Source organism: Serinus canaria, chromosome 10 (genome assembly GCF_022539315.1).
Source record: "Serinus canaria isolate serCan28SL12 chromosome 10, serCan2020, whole genome shotgun sequence".
Lineage (NCBI taxonomy): Eukaryota > Metazoa > Chordata > Aves > Passeriformes > Fringillidae > Serinus > Serinus canaria.
Genome location: NC_066324.1, coordinates 17596181 through 17612956, shown reverse-complemented (window position 1 = coordinate 17612956; position 16776 = coordinate 17596181). Strand labels below are relative to the sequence as shown.

At 42.5% G+C, this 16776-nt stretch overlaps 1 protein-coding gene across 6 annotated transcripts in view; it reads left to right on the top strand.

Moving 5' to 3' along the window:
• Nucleotides 1-16776, top strand: part of MYO9A (myosin IXA) — a 172679-nt gene that overhangs the window by 59504 nt on the left and 96399 nt on the right. For 4 of the 6 annotated variants that reach the window (XM_050978599.1, XM_050978597.1, XM_030228313.2 and 1 more), the window contains exons 3-8: nt 1601-1695; nt 5818-5880; nt 7515-7614; nt 10262-10318; nt 14446-14543; nt 16507-16633. In XM_050978599.1, coding sequence (XP_050834556.1) covers nt 1601-1695; nt 5818-5880; nt 7515-7614; nt 10262-10318; nt 14446-14543; nt 16507-16633 — 540 coding nt within the window. Of the gene's footprint in view, nt 1-1600; nt 1696-5282; nt 5373-5817; nt 5881-7514; nt 7615-10261; nt 10319-14445; nt 14544-16506; nt 16634-16776 lie in introns of those variants that run through there. The other 2 variants (XM_050978600.1, XM_050978598.1) reach the window with 2 other exon arrangements.

The following is a 16776-nucleotide window of genomic DNA, read 5'->3' as shown; positions in this document are numbered from 1 at the left end:
GATGAGGTGATGCACTTGCATGTCTTGAATATTCTGCTTAAAAGCTTCTTGCTGTGTCTCTGCTCACTGAAATACCTGGAGGTAAATCCTTTGGAAATCTTAAACACCATCCCGGTTTTTAATATCAAAATTCCTGGTTTGGGGAGAGGATGATTGGATTTTCATCTCCAGGACAGATTTGGGGCTTCAGGGGAGGTGTGGGCGCCTTTGATGTCCTCTGCAGGGTGGGCTGAGAGGGGATGCTGGGTGCAGGGAGGATTTTTGGGGCAAATAAGCAAGAAAAAAGTGTGAAGAGCCTGAAAAGATGTGACTCCTGTGCAGGGTTGCTGAGGTGCAGCTCTGGGATCATCCCTCCAGAATAACCTGTTTGCTCGGCAGGTTTTGGCTCTCCCACAACCTGCTTGAGTCAACTAAAGCAGATTCATAGAATAGTTGGAGTTTAAACAAATCCTGTATTCAGATAGAGGGAAAAATCACATTGTTATTCCATGGCAAACCTCTGTGGGTTCTTAAATCATTAAATCTGAGCAATTTGGGAAATAAATCAGCCTGGGAAGGGAACAGGATCATGCACGGATGGGATGTGTCCATTCCCTTTCTCCAAGGTCTCCTTTCATTTGGTCTTTATATTCTGCTTTTAGTTGGGAAGTTAAATCCACAAAGGTCATTTGAAAAGCTTCAGATTATAGATGGAAAGCCCTTTTAATCTTTTCTAATAAATAGCTGAGCAGGGAATAAATCTATTGGGAGCTGAGCTCTGATGTTAAGCCTCAGCACAAAATGCCCATACATGAGCAACACTTGGAAATTATCTCTGAAATTATAATTACCTTAAATAAATTTGACTTAGAAGAAAAGGTGTGTGATTATGAAAACTGGTTTAATAAATGAAGCATTAATTGGACCTGGTGGCTTGGCAGATTCTGTCACCGTGGTCCGGACGATTATGAAAGTGATTCAGGCACAACTGAAAACAGCAGTTTCAGTTCAGAGATTTCTTTTAGATGGCCAAAATTACTCTCTCCAGTCAGTGCTTTGGTAAGGCAGGGTTGGAATAAAAGCTTTGCATAATAAAGACTTGAAAGCATTTTGATTTTGGAAAAGCAACAGCAGCAAATGGGAACGAGGGTGTTTGAAATGCTGAAAATACTCTGGGTTCTGCCAGTGCTGTGTATGACATTATCTAGTCTGAGTAGCCTTCAAAGCATTTTCCCCCCTAATTCCACATATAATTAAAAAGCAGCTTCCTCTAGCTCATTAAAATGTAGAGTCCTGTTGGAGCAGTGTACTTGTATATTTATTTAAATGAATAAAGCACAGCTTTAATGCAGACTGTAATAACTTCAAGCATTAAATCTCTTCTGTGCAGCTCACACTTTATTTTTAACCAGTGTTTAGTTTCTCTTCACAAACACCAGCTTGCAAAGGAACATGGTCCCCAGCAGCTTGCTAGATTATTTTGTGAACCACCCAAAAAACCTTCTCCATCCCCTGTTTTTTGTTGTGATACGATAAGAAAATCCCCCAGCTTTGGTTGGGAGTGACACCCATGGAAATCAGGCTTTTCCAGCATAACCATGGCATCTCCCTCTTTTCACAGGCATTTGGAAATGCAAAAACTGCCCATAACAACAACTCCAGTCGCTTTGGCAAATTCATCCAAGTGAACTACCAGGAGACAGGCACCGTGCGAGGGTAAGTGGGAGCAGGGTGGGCTGCTGGGTGCACCCAAACCTAACCAGGGTGTTCCTTGCTTTGGGAAGATCTTTCCCAAAATGGAGATAGGAAATAAAAATTCATAGGTTTTCGCTTATTAAAATCTGCTGGTATGGAAATGTTGGGGCATCCAAGGTGGGTGCTGAGGTGTGGATACACCTGAGCTGCCTTCAAGCCAGCTGAGCTCGCCAGAATCCTGATGTCAAATTTTTAATGAACCTGAAGAGCAGCATCTCCTCCTCAGGCAGGAGTTAGGGCAGGAAAGGGGAATGGTAGGGGCTCAGCAGGAGATGTGCAGTGAAAGGGGAGGATTTAATCTCTGGCTGGGAGTTCTGGAGGCCATTGAGCCACACTCTTCTTGCTCTCTGCCTGATTCCCTCCCTGCAAGTCTCTCCTTTACTCAGCCCTTGAGCAGGGAAGGGCTCTTCTTCCTCCCAGGTCCTTGTCTGTCTCCACTGTGGTTCTCCTCAGTTTATTTCAGCTTTGGGAATTTGAGAGCAGACCTGAGGAGAAGGATTTTTGGGGTGATGATTGATGAGAAGCTCATGGACATGGGCACTGGGGACCCAGAGATGCCTTGGCCTGGGCTGATCCCTCGGCATGGGCAGCAGGACAAGGGGGATTCTGCCCCTCTGCCCCTCTCTCAGGTGAGACCCCACCTGCAGAGCTGCCTCAGCCCTGGGGTCCCAGCACAGGGAGGACCTGGAGCTGCTGGAAAGAGCCCAGAGGGGCCAAGGAGATGCTCTGAGGGTGGAGCCCCTCTGCTCTGCAGCCAGGCTGGGAGAGCTGGGGGTGCTCACCTGGACAAGAGAAGGATCCAGGGAGAGCTCAGAGCTCCTGCCAGGGCCTGAAGGGGCTCCAGAAGAGCTGGAGAGGGACTTTGGAGGAACAGGACAAGGGGGAATGGTTTCCCACTGCAGAGGGAAAGTGAGATATCCCCAGATGGGATGTTGGGAAGGAATTCTTGGCTGTGAGGGTGGTGAGACCCTGGCACAGGTTGCCCAGGTCAGCTGTGGCTGCCCCATCCCTGGAAGTATTGAAGGCCAGGCCAGGTTGGATGAGGCTTGGAGCACTCTGGGATAGTAGAAGGTGTCCCAGCCCATGGCAGGGATGGAACTACCTAAACCCAACTTTCTCTCTGTCTTCAGATAATTTTAATAATGGCATCAGGTCACCACCAAGGAGCTGTAAATGAGCAGGGCTTTCTTAACTCTTTTTTTTTTTCTGTCCAGGTGAACTGAGTCAGTTGGAAAAATGAGAAGCAGAAGCAGCATTTCAGGGCCTGTATAATTTCTGCAGCTGGCTAAGAGACCTCTTGCTGGGACCTTGTTGTTATTTTAGAGAATTGCTTTTACATTTTTTTGCTTTCTTTTTTTCCAGCAGAACAGTATCACACAAAGAGCTGCTGTTAATTTTTCAGTGAGCTTGGGTACTCCACGTCCTTTCCCACTGGTTTTGCATCCCACGTCAAACCTGATGCTCTTTTTTAATTCTGCTGCACAGTTCTCTTAAAAGGATAAACCTCATTTTTTTAAAAACCTCCTGAGTAACAAGAATCCAACAAATGCCTTAACTGTGTATTATCTTGGCATGATGTAGCAGCACTGTGGTTGTGGCCTCTATTTTTATTTGGCAGAGTTATGCAAATAACATTATATTCCTGTATTCTAGTTTATAAAATAGGGGGAGTTTGCTTTTTCAAAATTATCTTTCTTGGTCTTTGGTTGCACAGTGTGATGTGTCTGTACTCTGCTATGAGCTTGCAGTGCCCCCCCAGTGAAAAGAAAAGATGTTTAAAGAAAAATATATGCAGTTCAAAACCAAAAAGTATATATGGCATACAAGCCCATATTTTTTTCCTGTGAAAGAAGATTTTTGTAAAAACTTTTGTAAAAACTGTACTTTTTCAGCACAACCCAATCAATTACCACCTTGTGTTCTGTGTATCAGTAGCTTTGGTAATGGAACTATAAATTGCAGCCCCTAATAAGAGATTTCCTTTCTCTAGAGATTGAAAATAGCAGTTGAATATTTGCTTACAAGCCCTCTGAGTATAATCACCCAAAACTTGAAGAGATGGAACAGGCAGGAGGTTGAGCAGGACCCAAGCCCACCTTGTAGGGTGAAGTTTTGGATGGTCTCTCAGCCTGATGGAACAGGAGCTGTGCTGCAGTTCAGGGCATTCCCAGGAGGCTTCCTGAATTTTGGACATCCTAGTCCATGATAAGCCAGGACTGGAGGAAGGTCTTTGCAACCTGCTGAGTCCCCATGAGCTCATCCAAAGCCTTGACACCTGACAGGAGCCATGGGATTGCAGAAGAGCCAGCTAGGAGGGGTTTCAGTCAAAGCCCTGAGAAATACAGGCTCTCTGTGCTTCAATCAGTGTTTGACACAGATCATTCCCTTACAGCTCCTTTCCTCTGCTCTTAAAGGTCTAACTGACATAGCTGACAATGGTAAATAAAAAGAAATTTGGAGACATCACCTTTTTAAGACATAAGCTGGTTGTCCTACTCACTATCTTGCTACAAGAAAGGATAAATGTTGTTCTTGGGACATGGATCCATTGTGACCTTTGCACTAAGCAAGGGAGCATTTTACCAAAATAGCATTCTAATTGCATCTGTTAAAAAAAAAAAATTAAAATGTAGAAACTTTCCAAAATAAAATTTATAAAGTAAAACTAAAATTTTAAAAGAAATAAATAAAATTCCACTGATTTAAATAGTGGTTGGGACCAGATGACCTCCAGAAGACCTTTCCAATCTAAAATATTGCCTAAGAATGATTTTTGGGGTGGTTTATAATAAGAGCAGAAATGATAGGGGTGGGAGGACATGTTGCAGGTTGTTGTACAGGAGTGTCTGAGCCATTATCCCATGGGATCTCCTCAGTAGGATCTGGGATCTCTCATTCATGTGTTTCCTGACCCTGCTGTGAATTCATGGCTTGGGAAGGAAAAATTGGCTTCAGGTTAGAAAGGGAACATAAAAACCCCCATCAACCTGTGGCTGAGGAATATCCACAGACTGCTCCCAGCTTCCCCCCAGGGAATAAAGAGGAATACAGCTCTGCTGTCTGTCTTCCTTTACTCCTCCTGTCCAGCAAGATCATCCAGCAGGGAGTTGGATTTGCCACTTCCAGTAGATTCTCCCAAGAGCTGCCATAGGAATTTTCACAAAACCTCTGCAGCATGTTCAAATGATTTATATTTTAGTTTTTATGGAAGGAAGGAAGGGAGAAAGTCGTGCTGGAGGTAATAATTAGATTTGGCTTTCCCATCTGTGGTGGAGGAAAGTACCTCCTTGTCCCACCATGCCTGAGGTTTGCTGGATTTCCCAATTCCTCCATAGCTGTGACTGTGGGAGCCACGTCACTGGGCATCTGTCACCAGAAAAGCACAGCTCCACCACAGTCCAAACTGCCACCTAGAACTGCAGCTCCTCAATCCCTGTCATTACTGGTTAGGTTTGTTTGGAAGAAAAAAAAACTGTGGGAGCTTTGTTTAACTTGACAAACCTGAAAAAAGTATTTAATATGTAGATGGAGCGTGTTTGTTGTGGAGGCTCTTAGGAGAAAATGTAAACTGCAATGAGGAGCTTTCGCAATTGTTTATTTTTTTGGCTGGAGCCAGAAGTTAATAACCCAGATTTTTGGTGAGAAGTGGCTCTTCTGGAGGAGGGAATGGGGATCTGGGGACTGATTCTGCAGCTCAATGGCTTCTTGCACACTTGTGCTCACAGATGTGTTTCCATGTGCACGGCTGCTGGGCTGCAGGCGATGGGATTTTGCTGGCTTTGGATGAAATAGGGATCCGAGCTCCTTCCTTGCAGACAGCATTTCTCTTGCCCATGGGCTGAGGCATCTGAGATCATGTTTTTCAGATCCAAGTTAGTTTTGGCTTGGTATCAAACCAAAAAAACCTCAAAAGCCAAACATAATATTGGACTTGTTCTGCTGAGGAAGAAATTTATATAACTAAGTGAAACAAGGCTGAAACTTCTTTGTGTGGGTACCGAGGCTGAAGCCCCTGGTAAAGCTGTGTTCCTTGAAGCTGAGTATCAGGTCAGTGAATGCTGCTTTGATTTTCTTCTCTTGCAGAGCTTATGTTGAAAAATACCTCCTGGAGAAGTCCCGACTGGTCTATCAGGAGCACAACGAGCGGTGGGTGCCTCTGTTTTGCCCAAGGCTTGGGTTTAACTCCTGTGCATGGCACAGATAACTTCAGTCTCTGGTGGAGCTGGCACGGGGGATCAGGATTTTCATGCTCTTCAGCCTGTGCTGCAGAGATTAATGATGCATTTTATATTTGAATATTTTGTTGTTTAGGGAGAAATGTGCTAATGGAGGGAGTAAACTCCATTATTTTATCAAAAGTCTTTGATTTACCATGGAATCATAGAATAGGTTGTATTTGGAAAGGGACCCTTAAAAATTATCTTGTTCCAACCCCTGCCATGAGCAGGGGATCTCCCACTACAATATTGCTGCATTTCATTTAATTTTCATTTTCCTTATGGCAGATAGATTATTGTGTACCACTTCATTCTTGTGCAACTTGTGCACTGCTTAATATGTCATTTTAGGAGAAAAACATGGTATTTTCATTCTTCTTAGCAGTTCATTGAAGCCTTCAGAGGGGCCTCTAGAAAGAGCCAAAATTATATAGAGAATGAACTTATGTGAAGTGTTCTTTCCCAATTTGATGCATATTCCTCTCTCAGTAATAATTATTCCACTTTTAAGTAATTTTGCTGCCTTTAGTTGCCTTTCAACTCTTGGCACTTCTGGCTGTGTTTCCCTTTGGAGACAGATGTGTGAGTTTTTCTGGAATGCTCCAGGGCTGTTCCTGGAGTTAAAGAGCATCTACAGCCTTGACAAACGTCCTCTTGGGTGTTGCAAGATGATTAAACTTGGATCCTCTTGGAAAACATCCAACATAAAAGCACAGCTTGAATTTTAGAAAGAAATGGTGTTAATCTGTGTTAGAGTCGTCTAGAGGCAGAGGAGATGAGTGTCCCTTGGGGTGGGTTTAGCATTAGTGATATTCAGGTATTTTGAATATTTGAGTGTTTGAATACTTGAAGATTTTTCAGTCGTGTTTCATGGAACTGCCACTGCAAAGTCACTGCCTTTTTAATGGTAATAAGGTATGAAAAGTCATAATTAAGGTATGAAAAGTCATAATTTCTGCATTGCAAGGAAATATGTTGTGATTCTAATAAAAGAGGTCAGGCTGTAATAAAGGAGCTGGGAACAGTCAGGGAACAAGGTGCAGGACAAGGCAAAACAGCCTCAAGCTGCTGGACACCAGGAGGAATTTCTTCATGGAAAGGGCTGTCAGACATTGGAAGGGGCTGCCCAGGGATGTTTGGAGTCCCCATCCCTGGAGATGTCCAAGGAATTCCTAGACATGGTGCTCTGGGCTGAGAACAAGGTGGGGGTTGGCACAGGTTGGACTGGGAGCTCTTTTCCCACCTAAATGATTATGGGATTCTGTGAAATATGTGGGCATTGCACATGGTTCTGAAGGGAAACCTGAGCATCCCAACTCTTCTAGAAATCCTTCTAGTAGATTCTAAGGCAGTGGCTGTCCTTGGATGGAGAAGAGGGATCTCATTCTCCATGACATAATTGAATCTGTTCCATCCCTGCACAGCAGGTACAGACCAGCTCTGAACAGTGTCAGTCCTGAGCTTGGGAGCTGGAAAATCAGGATGGGAGGTTTCCATGTGCCTCTGCTCAGTGCTGCTGCTCATTTTCGAGTCTAACAGCTTTTGTTTTTCATTTGTCACCAGGAACTACCATGTATTTTATTACCTCCTGGCAGGAGCAAGTGAGGAGGAGAGATCAGCATTTCACCTGAAGCAGCCAGAGGAATATCATTACCTTAACCAGGTGGGAGTTCTAGACAGGAATACAATCCTTGGTCTTGGCTTTTCTTCTGCTGATATTTCATGGTAATGAAGAAGAGGTGTGGAGTAGTAAAAGTGGGGTTTTTTAAAGGTGTGGAGTAGTAAAAGTTGGTTTTACTGGTTTATAGGAAGTCTTCTGTCATTGGAATAATTCTGCATTAGCAATCTGAACACCTGGTAATGTTTCAGGGAAAAAATAATCAGTGTTTTCTGTACCTGGGATATGTTAAATGTATTGAGTTTTTGATTGCTGGAGGGAGAAACAGTCAGAATTTCCTGCTCTCTGTGTGAATGCCATTTACTCATTAATATCTGTCTCCTGAGCAGGAGAAAAGGGGAAGATGTGGCATACTGGGTATAACATCTTGCATGAGGAATTCCTAATTCTGTAGCTTCTGGCTGGCTTTTGGCACAACCCTCTGACTTTAACAATAGAACAAGTCTAATATAACTAAAACCACAGCAGCCATTGAAAACCTGGGAATTAATGATGGATGAAGTGTTACCAACAGTCAAATAAACTCAGTTTACATGATGATAATTTTATAATAAACTGATTTACTTGAGGTATTTAGGCAGTTATCCAGTGACTCTTGCAAGCAGAGACTCCAAAGGACCAAAAAGAGGAGGGATATGTGGAAGAGGAGTTCAGTTACATGTTGATTTTAACTAATTGCAATTTTCTTGGTGCTGAAACATGAGGAGCAATAAAGAATGATTTAACCCCTAAACTGGAAAGAAACTTGGAACCACAGCCCAACCCAAATAACCTTTATAGAAATATAACTTCATGCAGGAAAAGCTCTCAATTACCAGGGACTTTTAAAGAGTTTTTAAAGCAGGCAATCAGCACCAAAATCCATTGTATGTTAATGACTCCCACACAGCCCTGGCAGGATTGGGAAATATTCCCAGGGGAGGAACACTCTGAGGGCTGGGGGCTCTTTGCTGCACTCTCTGTGCCTCAGGCGTTGCTTGGAGAACGTGCTGTGATCTCCAGCACCATCTGTGCCACGGTTTAGCAGTGGGAAGATGCCAAGATGGAATGTTTTGTTGGATTTCTAGGTTTTGTTGGTCCATCCACTCGCTTTCTGTTAGTTGAAAACATTGCTTTTAATCAGAGTCCTTTTCTTTTACTGAGCAGTTTAAGAGCATTTATATTGAAAGGAAAATTAGAAATCTAACAGCATGTAATGTAAGGAACACATTATTCTAGTAGGAATATTATAGTTTAGGGTGAAATGTTCCTATTCTGGTAGGAATATTGTAATTTAGGGTGAAATGTTTATTTTAATCTAAATTAAAGTGCTGTGGAGAAGGCTGCTAAGATCAGTCCAGTGGATCAGGGAAGCAGACTCTGGACTTCCCTGAGCACAGTGTTTGGACAGCAGTGGCCCATTGAGTTTTTGGGAGGTTTTTAAATAATTTTTAGTGATTAGGATTAGAGTTAACACTGACAACTGTGGAAAAAGAGCACCTTTAGTTGTGGTCTGGGCATGGTTTTACATGAAGACCATCTGACAGTGCAGTAGCAGCTTTTCCCTGCCCTCCAGGAGAAATGAAAAGGAAAATAAGGAGAAAAAGCAAAAAAGAGATAGTGGAGGAATGGAAAAAGAAACTTGGGAAACATTTAAGAGAAAAATCATAAAATGACCCTTGAACATTTGCAGTCTCTTCTTAAGTGTGTCCTGGAGAAGACTCTGCCTTTTTAAAAGGAAAAAGAACCAGCTCAGACATGAACTGAAGTGTTTTACTGAAAATGAAATATTCATATAGAGAAGCCATAAAATATTGAACCAGGCCCCTGAAGTGAAGGAGTGACTCAGTCCTGAGTCAGGCTTTACTTTCCTCCTCCCAGGTTCCTCTGCTCTTGTTGTGTTATGCAAAGCAAAAGGGGAGTTTGCTTTGCAGATGAGAAATAATCTATCAAGATACTTTACCAAAATCTGCTCTGTAAATGCAGGGAGCAGATTGAAAATAAAGATTTCAATTTATTTTTAAATGCAAATTTCCTCAAAGTATCTCCTGAGTAAGGGGGACTTTTCCATTCCTCCCCACCAATGGCAGGTGTACCCAGCCCTGCACACCCTGCTGAATATTTTCTGTGCCAGTTGTTAAGTTTTATCCTTTTTAAAAACAGTCATTTGCAGGTTTAAATACTTATTTTCAGCTCTTCAGGAGCTCCAGTGTCATCTCTCTCCCTCCTGGGACTGGTAATGCTTTGACTTCTCTCAACTCCATCTCTGTCTGATTGGAAAAAGACACAAATTCCTAAAAAGCTTTGGAGTGTTGCTTGGAAGAATCTCACTTTGCTGCACTTGTGTTTGTCTGGAGCAGAGCTTAAGAGTAGGAACAAACCAAATCTGTTCTTCAGTGAGATGTTGGCATCAGTGGCTCTTCAGCTCCAAGTAAACCAAGGGTTTCCCCCACTCTGTCAGAGGAGATTTTGGAATTATTCAGTGAGGTGCACTGTGAGCAGGAACCACCACCAGGAATGCAAAAGCATCATGAATCTTCCCTTCAAACAAATAAAACTAGGCAGAATAACAATTATTTTCCTGCTTAGGGAGCAGGTGGTGGGGGTGTTTGGGGGTGGGGACACCACTTAACCCGCTCTGCCTTGCTTTCAGATGACAAAGAAACCCCTCAGACAGAGCTGGGATGATTATTGCTATGACTCGGAGCCGGTCAGTACCAGAACCACCTCTTCCAGAACCACCTCTTCCCTGTTGCTGCTGCAGGGCTGCTCTCATTGAGTGCTTTAGGGACACAAAGAAAGCCAAACCCAATGAAGTTTAACCCATTAACCACCCTTTGCCCTGCAGTGCTGTTGCTTGTGACAGTACAGATTTTATTTTTTTTTTTTTCCCCTTTTATGGTTCCTTCCATTTGGAAAACTTCAGCAGTTGGAAGTGGTCATGTCTCTACAGTCCTCTCAGTTTTGGAAAACTGAGGGGGTTTTCATTCCTTCCTGATGGAATATGTGATGATATATGGAAATTGTGATGTGACAGCAATGTGAAAATTGAAATTCCAATCCAATAAAACAGCAAATCCGTTTCTTGAAGCCCCAAGAGATGCATCAGTTCATGCTGGTTGTAGTGGTGTCTCTGCTCTCCAGCTTCTAGGAAAAAACAGACAAACCCAAAACCATCCCCCCCAGCCATCTGTGAGAAAATCAAATCCTGATATTGTTCAGAGTGCAAAAACAATTCCTTCTCCTAAAATACTTCTGCTGACATGAGCATCCTTTCCAAATGGATCGCCCCAAAAAAGGGAATGGTGAAGCTTCTCCCCCTTCCCTGGCTCCTCCTGCACCACCATCACGCTCTGGGTGTCTGTGTGTCCCATGGTGCTCCCTGTCAGTGTGTCCTGCATGTGGAAGCATGTTTGGAATCAGCTGCTTGTCCTTCCTGCTGGTTTTCCTGTGTGCTTGATGATTGCCAAGTCTTGCTGATGCATCTGGAAGAGTAAGAGGTGATCTGGGAAGGAGCTGGGATTCACTCGGGCTAAGCAAGTGTCTTAACAGCAACATTTCCCTGCAAATCCTTAGGAGGAGAGGAGGGAATTTCCCTCACAAGGTTAAAAATATTGAATATTGGATTGGCATCCTTAATCCATCAGCATCCTTAAAGGCCCTGCAGGAGCAGGGAGTGATGAGCAGATGCTCTTCTAGACCTTAACACCCTTTCTAAGTTGGAAAGCCCTTAATTGCTTTAGGAATGGGTTGGGACAATTTGCTGAAGGAATTAAAGTTAAAACAACCCCAGAATTTGGTACCTACTCATGACATGACCAAGAACACCCTGGCAGCCTGGGGACTGCCATGTCTGTGTCCTTATTCTGTGCAAGAAAACCACGTGTCATTACCATTTGTTCGTTTATTTGCTGATTTATTTAGGATAATTTTATTTGGGATCATTTTCTGTGACAGTCCTGGTTGCTTCAGTTGATGATTCACTCTTAAGCCCACCCTGGTCTTCTCCCCATCCCCATGGACTCAACCTGCTGCAGACACCAAGTTTATGACAAAACTGTTTTATCCTCTTTAAATTTTCCATGGAAATCCATGGATCTCTTGGATGTGACTGCAGGAAGCAGGGACTCACATTTGCTGGGAAACTAATTGCTCTGGCAGGATATTAACAGCGAGTTAGGTCTGTGGGGATGGACTTTGTGATGCTTGTCTGCTCTAATATCAAGGACACTCCTCTGTTTTATAATTATCCTTCATTTATCATTCCATTAGGAAGCGGTTCCGTGCTGGAACACTGCAGAGAGCATCCCCTTTTAAGCAGGGAATTTGCTAAAAGTCTTTCCATGCAGATTAATGAGTGGGGCAATTGTTATGTAAATCGTTAATTAAATTGCCTTCGGCAGAGATTGTGCTGCTTCGGGGTATTTTGCTGTTGACTCGTGACTTCATTTTGGAGGAATGATGCCAGCAAAAATGAAAATGTCTCCTGGAATGTGGAGTGCCACTAAAAGCATCACTTGGTGTCTTTAAAAAAAGCTTTAAACCTGCCTGATTTGCAGGATTTGTGGGTGTGTTGTTGTCCTGCCAGAAGGAGGGTGGGAAGTTCTGCTGAGTTCTCAGTGCAAGTGCAATGGCTGAGCAAGCCAGGGTTGGAGCTTAGGAGGGACAAGGTCTTGCCCTGAGGTTTTGTGGTGTGAATAATCAGGGCTGGTGCCTCTGGTGTCCCTGCTCTTGGTGGTGTCATTGTTGTGTCCCTTTAGGTGGCTCTGGGGTGTCTCTTTAGGTTGTTTCCGATTAGCTCCTGATTGTCACAGACATATTTTATGAAAAATCCTTTCATTTGGATTGTTCTCCTGAGAAGCTGAGAGGCCTCAGACACCAATAATTGTCTGCTGCTGTGGAGTGCAAGAGGTGCATCTTTGATTGGCCTCATGAGGATGTTTTTTATCAATGGCCAATGACAGTCTGGCTGTCTCGGACTCTCTGGTCAGTCCCAAGATTTTATTCTCATTGCATTCCATTCCTTTCTATTCCTTTCAAGCCTTCTGATGAAATCCTTTCTTCTAATCTTCATTTTCTTTTAATATAATATATATCATAAAATAACAAATCAGCCTTCTGAACCATGGAGTCAAGATTCTCATCTCTTCCCTCCTCCTGGGACCCCTGTGAGCACCACCACACCTAATGGAGGGTGAAAATGCCCTTTCCTGATGACTGTTTCCTAAAACAGGCTGGTATTTTCTCCTGGAATTTCAATCCCTCCTTCATCGATGCTCTGTGTGGTTTTAAATGGTTTTACTGTTCAACAGCTCCAAATTCACTTTGCCCATGGAGCATTAACTTGCCCCTGAGGACAATTGATAAAAAAATTTCGATTTTCTTGTCCAGTTGCACTTCTCTGGCTTTTAGTGCAGTTGTGTGGGTGCCTCCTGTGTTGCAATAAATATTTTAAATATGTAAACAATTTAATAAATAATATATCAACATTTAAATATATAAATAATATAAAGAAAGGTTTTCCACTCTAATTATAACTATGCCTGTAATGATGCTCTGGAGTGGGATGAAAAACTTCATTGATGTGATTGTGAGGCTTTAAATGCTGTAAAGCACAAAGCTGATATTATAAAATAGCTTCATTCTGTATATTCTGTATTTAGGATTAATCTTCTGCACTATCAGTGAGTACAAGAGGCTTTTCAATGATTTACATAGCCCTATTTTATGCAGAATTTCTTTTTTTTTTTTTGCAAAACTTTTTGCACATTTGCTTGTGTGATAAATATGATGTTCAGGAAATGATCAAAATAAGTGATGTGCATTCAGCTGCTTAATTAATTCCAACTGCAGCTACAATTTTTATTTGTATTATTTTAATAAACTTTTAATAGAATTTTATAGAATTTTTATTTGTAGTTACTTACATTTGGATTAACTTGTTGAAAGTCTCTAATTACTTGTAGAAAGCCTTGATTTAAGTGTTAATAAAATAGTCTGAGGTTTAAAATAGCACAATGTTGTGTGATACACAAGAAACTAATTTTGATTTATAGGGTAGTTTTTATAGGCAGCAATGGGTAGAATATTAAATATAGGCTAGGAAGGCAGAGAGAAGAATAAATAATCTATAGGAGGCCTACAGTGAGCCAAAGCAGAAGATATTTGGCATTAATGGTCTGTGTGTTAATTTAAAGAGCATTTCTGTTTCCTAAATATTGGTGCAGGACAGCTTTGGTAGCATCTGGAATGTCACTGGATTTTTCCAAACATGTCAGTGACTGATATCAAGGAAACACTAAACTGTTCAGGCACTGTTCAGAGCCTCCAAGAAGTATAAAATATCCTGGATTTCAGATTCTCCCAATTTTGAAATAACTTCTTGGTGGTTCAAATAAAGTTTCTGAGAAATCTATTTAAAGATTTGCCATTCCCACACAGAATTTAATGCATTTACATGAAGTAATCTGAATTCTATTTAAAAACTGAATTTCCCTCCTTAGGTATTGGCCTGAATGTGGAATAAACTGCCTGTAAATATGGAATGTTTTCATCTTGTTGTTATTTCCCATCCTTTTTGTGTAGGCTCAGGCTGACCAACTCTCACCAGACTGTTGGAATGGGGGTGGCTCACCTCTTTCCTTAGAGGTTAAACCTGAGAGACAAGGGTGTATCTCCAGAAAATATTAGCCAGGAATGTTGTATCCCCAGTGCCAGGTTGGAAATGTTGCTGATAAAAGACCTGGAGATCCCTCAGTGATATTTGGGGATCTTGGCCATCTGGACCTGTGGTGGTGGTGATGGTGCCAGTGTTTTTTCTGTGTGTTTGATCCTCAGGATTGTTTCTCCGTGGAAGGAGAGGACCTGAAGCACGACTTTGAGCGGCTGCAGCTCGCCATGGAGATGGTGGGGTTTCTGCCCAAGACACGCAGACAGTGAGTTCATTTTCCATTTCAATAGCTTGGAGATTATCCTGGTTAATTCCACCTCCACTGGCAGGACGTTGTCCAGAGATGCTGTGGATGCCCCATCCCTGGAGGTGTCCCAGGCCAGCTTGGAGCAACCTGGTCTAGTGGAAGGTGTCCCTGCCCATGGCAGGATGGAGCCAGATGAGTTTAAGGTCCCTTCCAAGCCAAAGCACTCTGTGATTCCATGATCATTGCTGCACTTAACAATTCTCTTCATGCAAACGGAGCGTTGGCAGGAGTTGACATCTTGAAGTATTTCTCAAGTGTTCATGAATAATCACGCCTCACTCTGCATGTCATGAATCCAGAGCTTGGTTTAATCAGAAGTCCTCATTATCCCTCATCAAACTTAACCCTTTGTGTGCATTTCTAGGTCTGTAGACTCATTTCCAACTGGACTTTTTCACTAATGCACTGGCCATGCTGGTTTGAAAACTGGACTTTAGCTGGGTTGCAACACCACTGACACCATGGAATTAGAGGGTTCCTAAGGGTCATCTCCAACCAAACCCACAAAATAATCCCTCCTGTGTTGATTTTTGGCTTGAAAGGCTTGAACAGGTTGGGAAGGACTTGACATAAAAAATTACCTCAAAGATATTTTCACACAACGGAGAAATTTTGGAAGCTCGTTCTTTATCCCTCACTTGTAACAAATGGATTATGAAATTAAAACTGCTTTTTCTCTATCTTCCCCACACATGTGGATAAACCCAAGGATCCAGACTTGTGTGAATATGTTCTGTGTCAAAGGCTGCTTTATCAGCTTCGGGATGAGGTTTGTCTAAGGCCTGTTGAGGGGTTTAATTGCCTGAGCAAAGCGATCAGGAAGTGTCAGGACTGAGCAGAGTCGGGTGGTGCAGTAAATTCTCACTTCTGATTTACTGTGCAATGATTTTTCTTGGCACACAAGTTGCTCCTGGTGAATTTTGCGTGTCAGAAATAAGGTGGATTCTTCACTACACGAGCAGATTTATTTTGCTTGGCATTACACAACTGCAGCAATAAGGAACCACCTTCAGCTGAGGCATGGGGAGTATGTTTTAAATACTACTATACTTTTAAAAGTAATTTCTTTGTAGCAAAAAACATGGGGTTTCACCTTGGTAGAAACAGAGAAGAGAAATTTTTATAAAATTGCATCCTGAAATTCACAGCAAGGAGTCAGTATCCATTCCTGTTTTGGAGATAAGGGAGGACTTGGAGAGGTGAAGGTGTGTTGTCCAGACAAGCTAGGAATCACACTTGGGTTTATTCATTTTTAGCTCCCAAGTGAGTGTAGAAATAGGGACAAACAGGATTTGTAGCTGAAGCCAGCCATGGCTCAGGAGTTGGGCTTGATGAACCTTGTGGATCCCTTCCAATTCAGGATATTCTTTGAGTGTCTGATCCTGTTTTTTTTTTTTGGAGGGGAGATAACTTAAAAATGACCGAATTCCCTCCAAAACAGAAAAATTGGTTGGATAAATTTACTTGAAGTAAAGCATCTTTTCTTTGTCTCAGTTGCTTAGATATTACAAAAGCATTTATGCTGTTTTGTACAGTCTTTTGTTCCTGGCTGGGACTAGATCCAAAAAGGTGACAAAAAAATGTGTCCCAGGGGACTAAGAGGGATCACCTGCATGGCCATGCCCACTCTACCCCTTAATTTAGGCAATTGTATGATAAATATTTAAGATTAATGGAGGATTTCTATTTTCCTTACAACACAGGCTGTAATTTTGTAGCTGTGGGTTTGATGTGTCCAAGAATTTTCCGATGCAAGTTTGGTACTTGACTCAATGGAAATCTTTATGGCGTGAGGCAAAGTGGATTCTTTGGGTTGAAAATCAGAAGAATGAGCCAAAAAGGGACATGGCCCTAGGGGGTAAGATTTACTTCTTCATTCACTTTATGACAAACCAAGTGAAAATGAATTGTCTCTCTTTAGGATTTTCTCTCTGCTGTCGGCGATTCTGCACCTGGGGAACATCCGGTACAAAAAGAAAACCTACAGGGATGACTCCATTGACATCTGCAACCCTGAAATACTTCCTGTTGTGTCTGAGCTGCTGGAGGTAAGGCTCTGCTTTCCCTCCTGAAACTCTCACACCAAACAAGCCACCTCTGGTTTAGGACACAAAACATGCTCAATTTGTTTCCAGTGTCACCAAAGAGTAAGTTCTTGTGTGTTTCCGTTCTTATGGGCTGGTCATGTTTG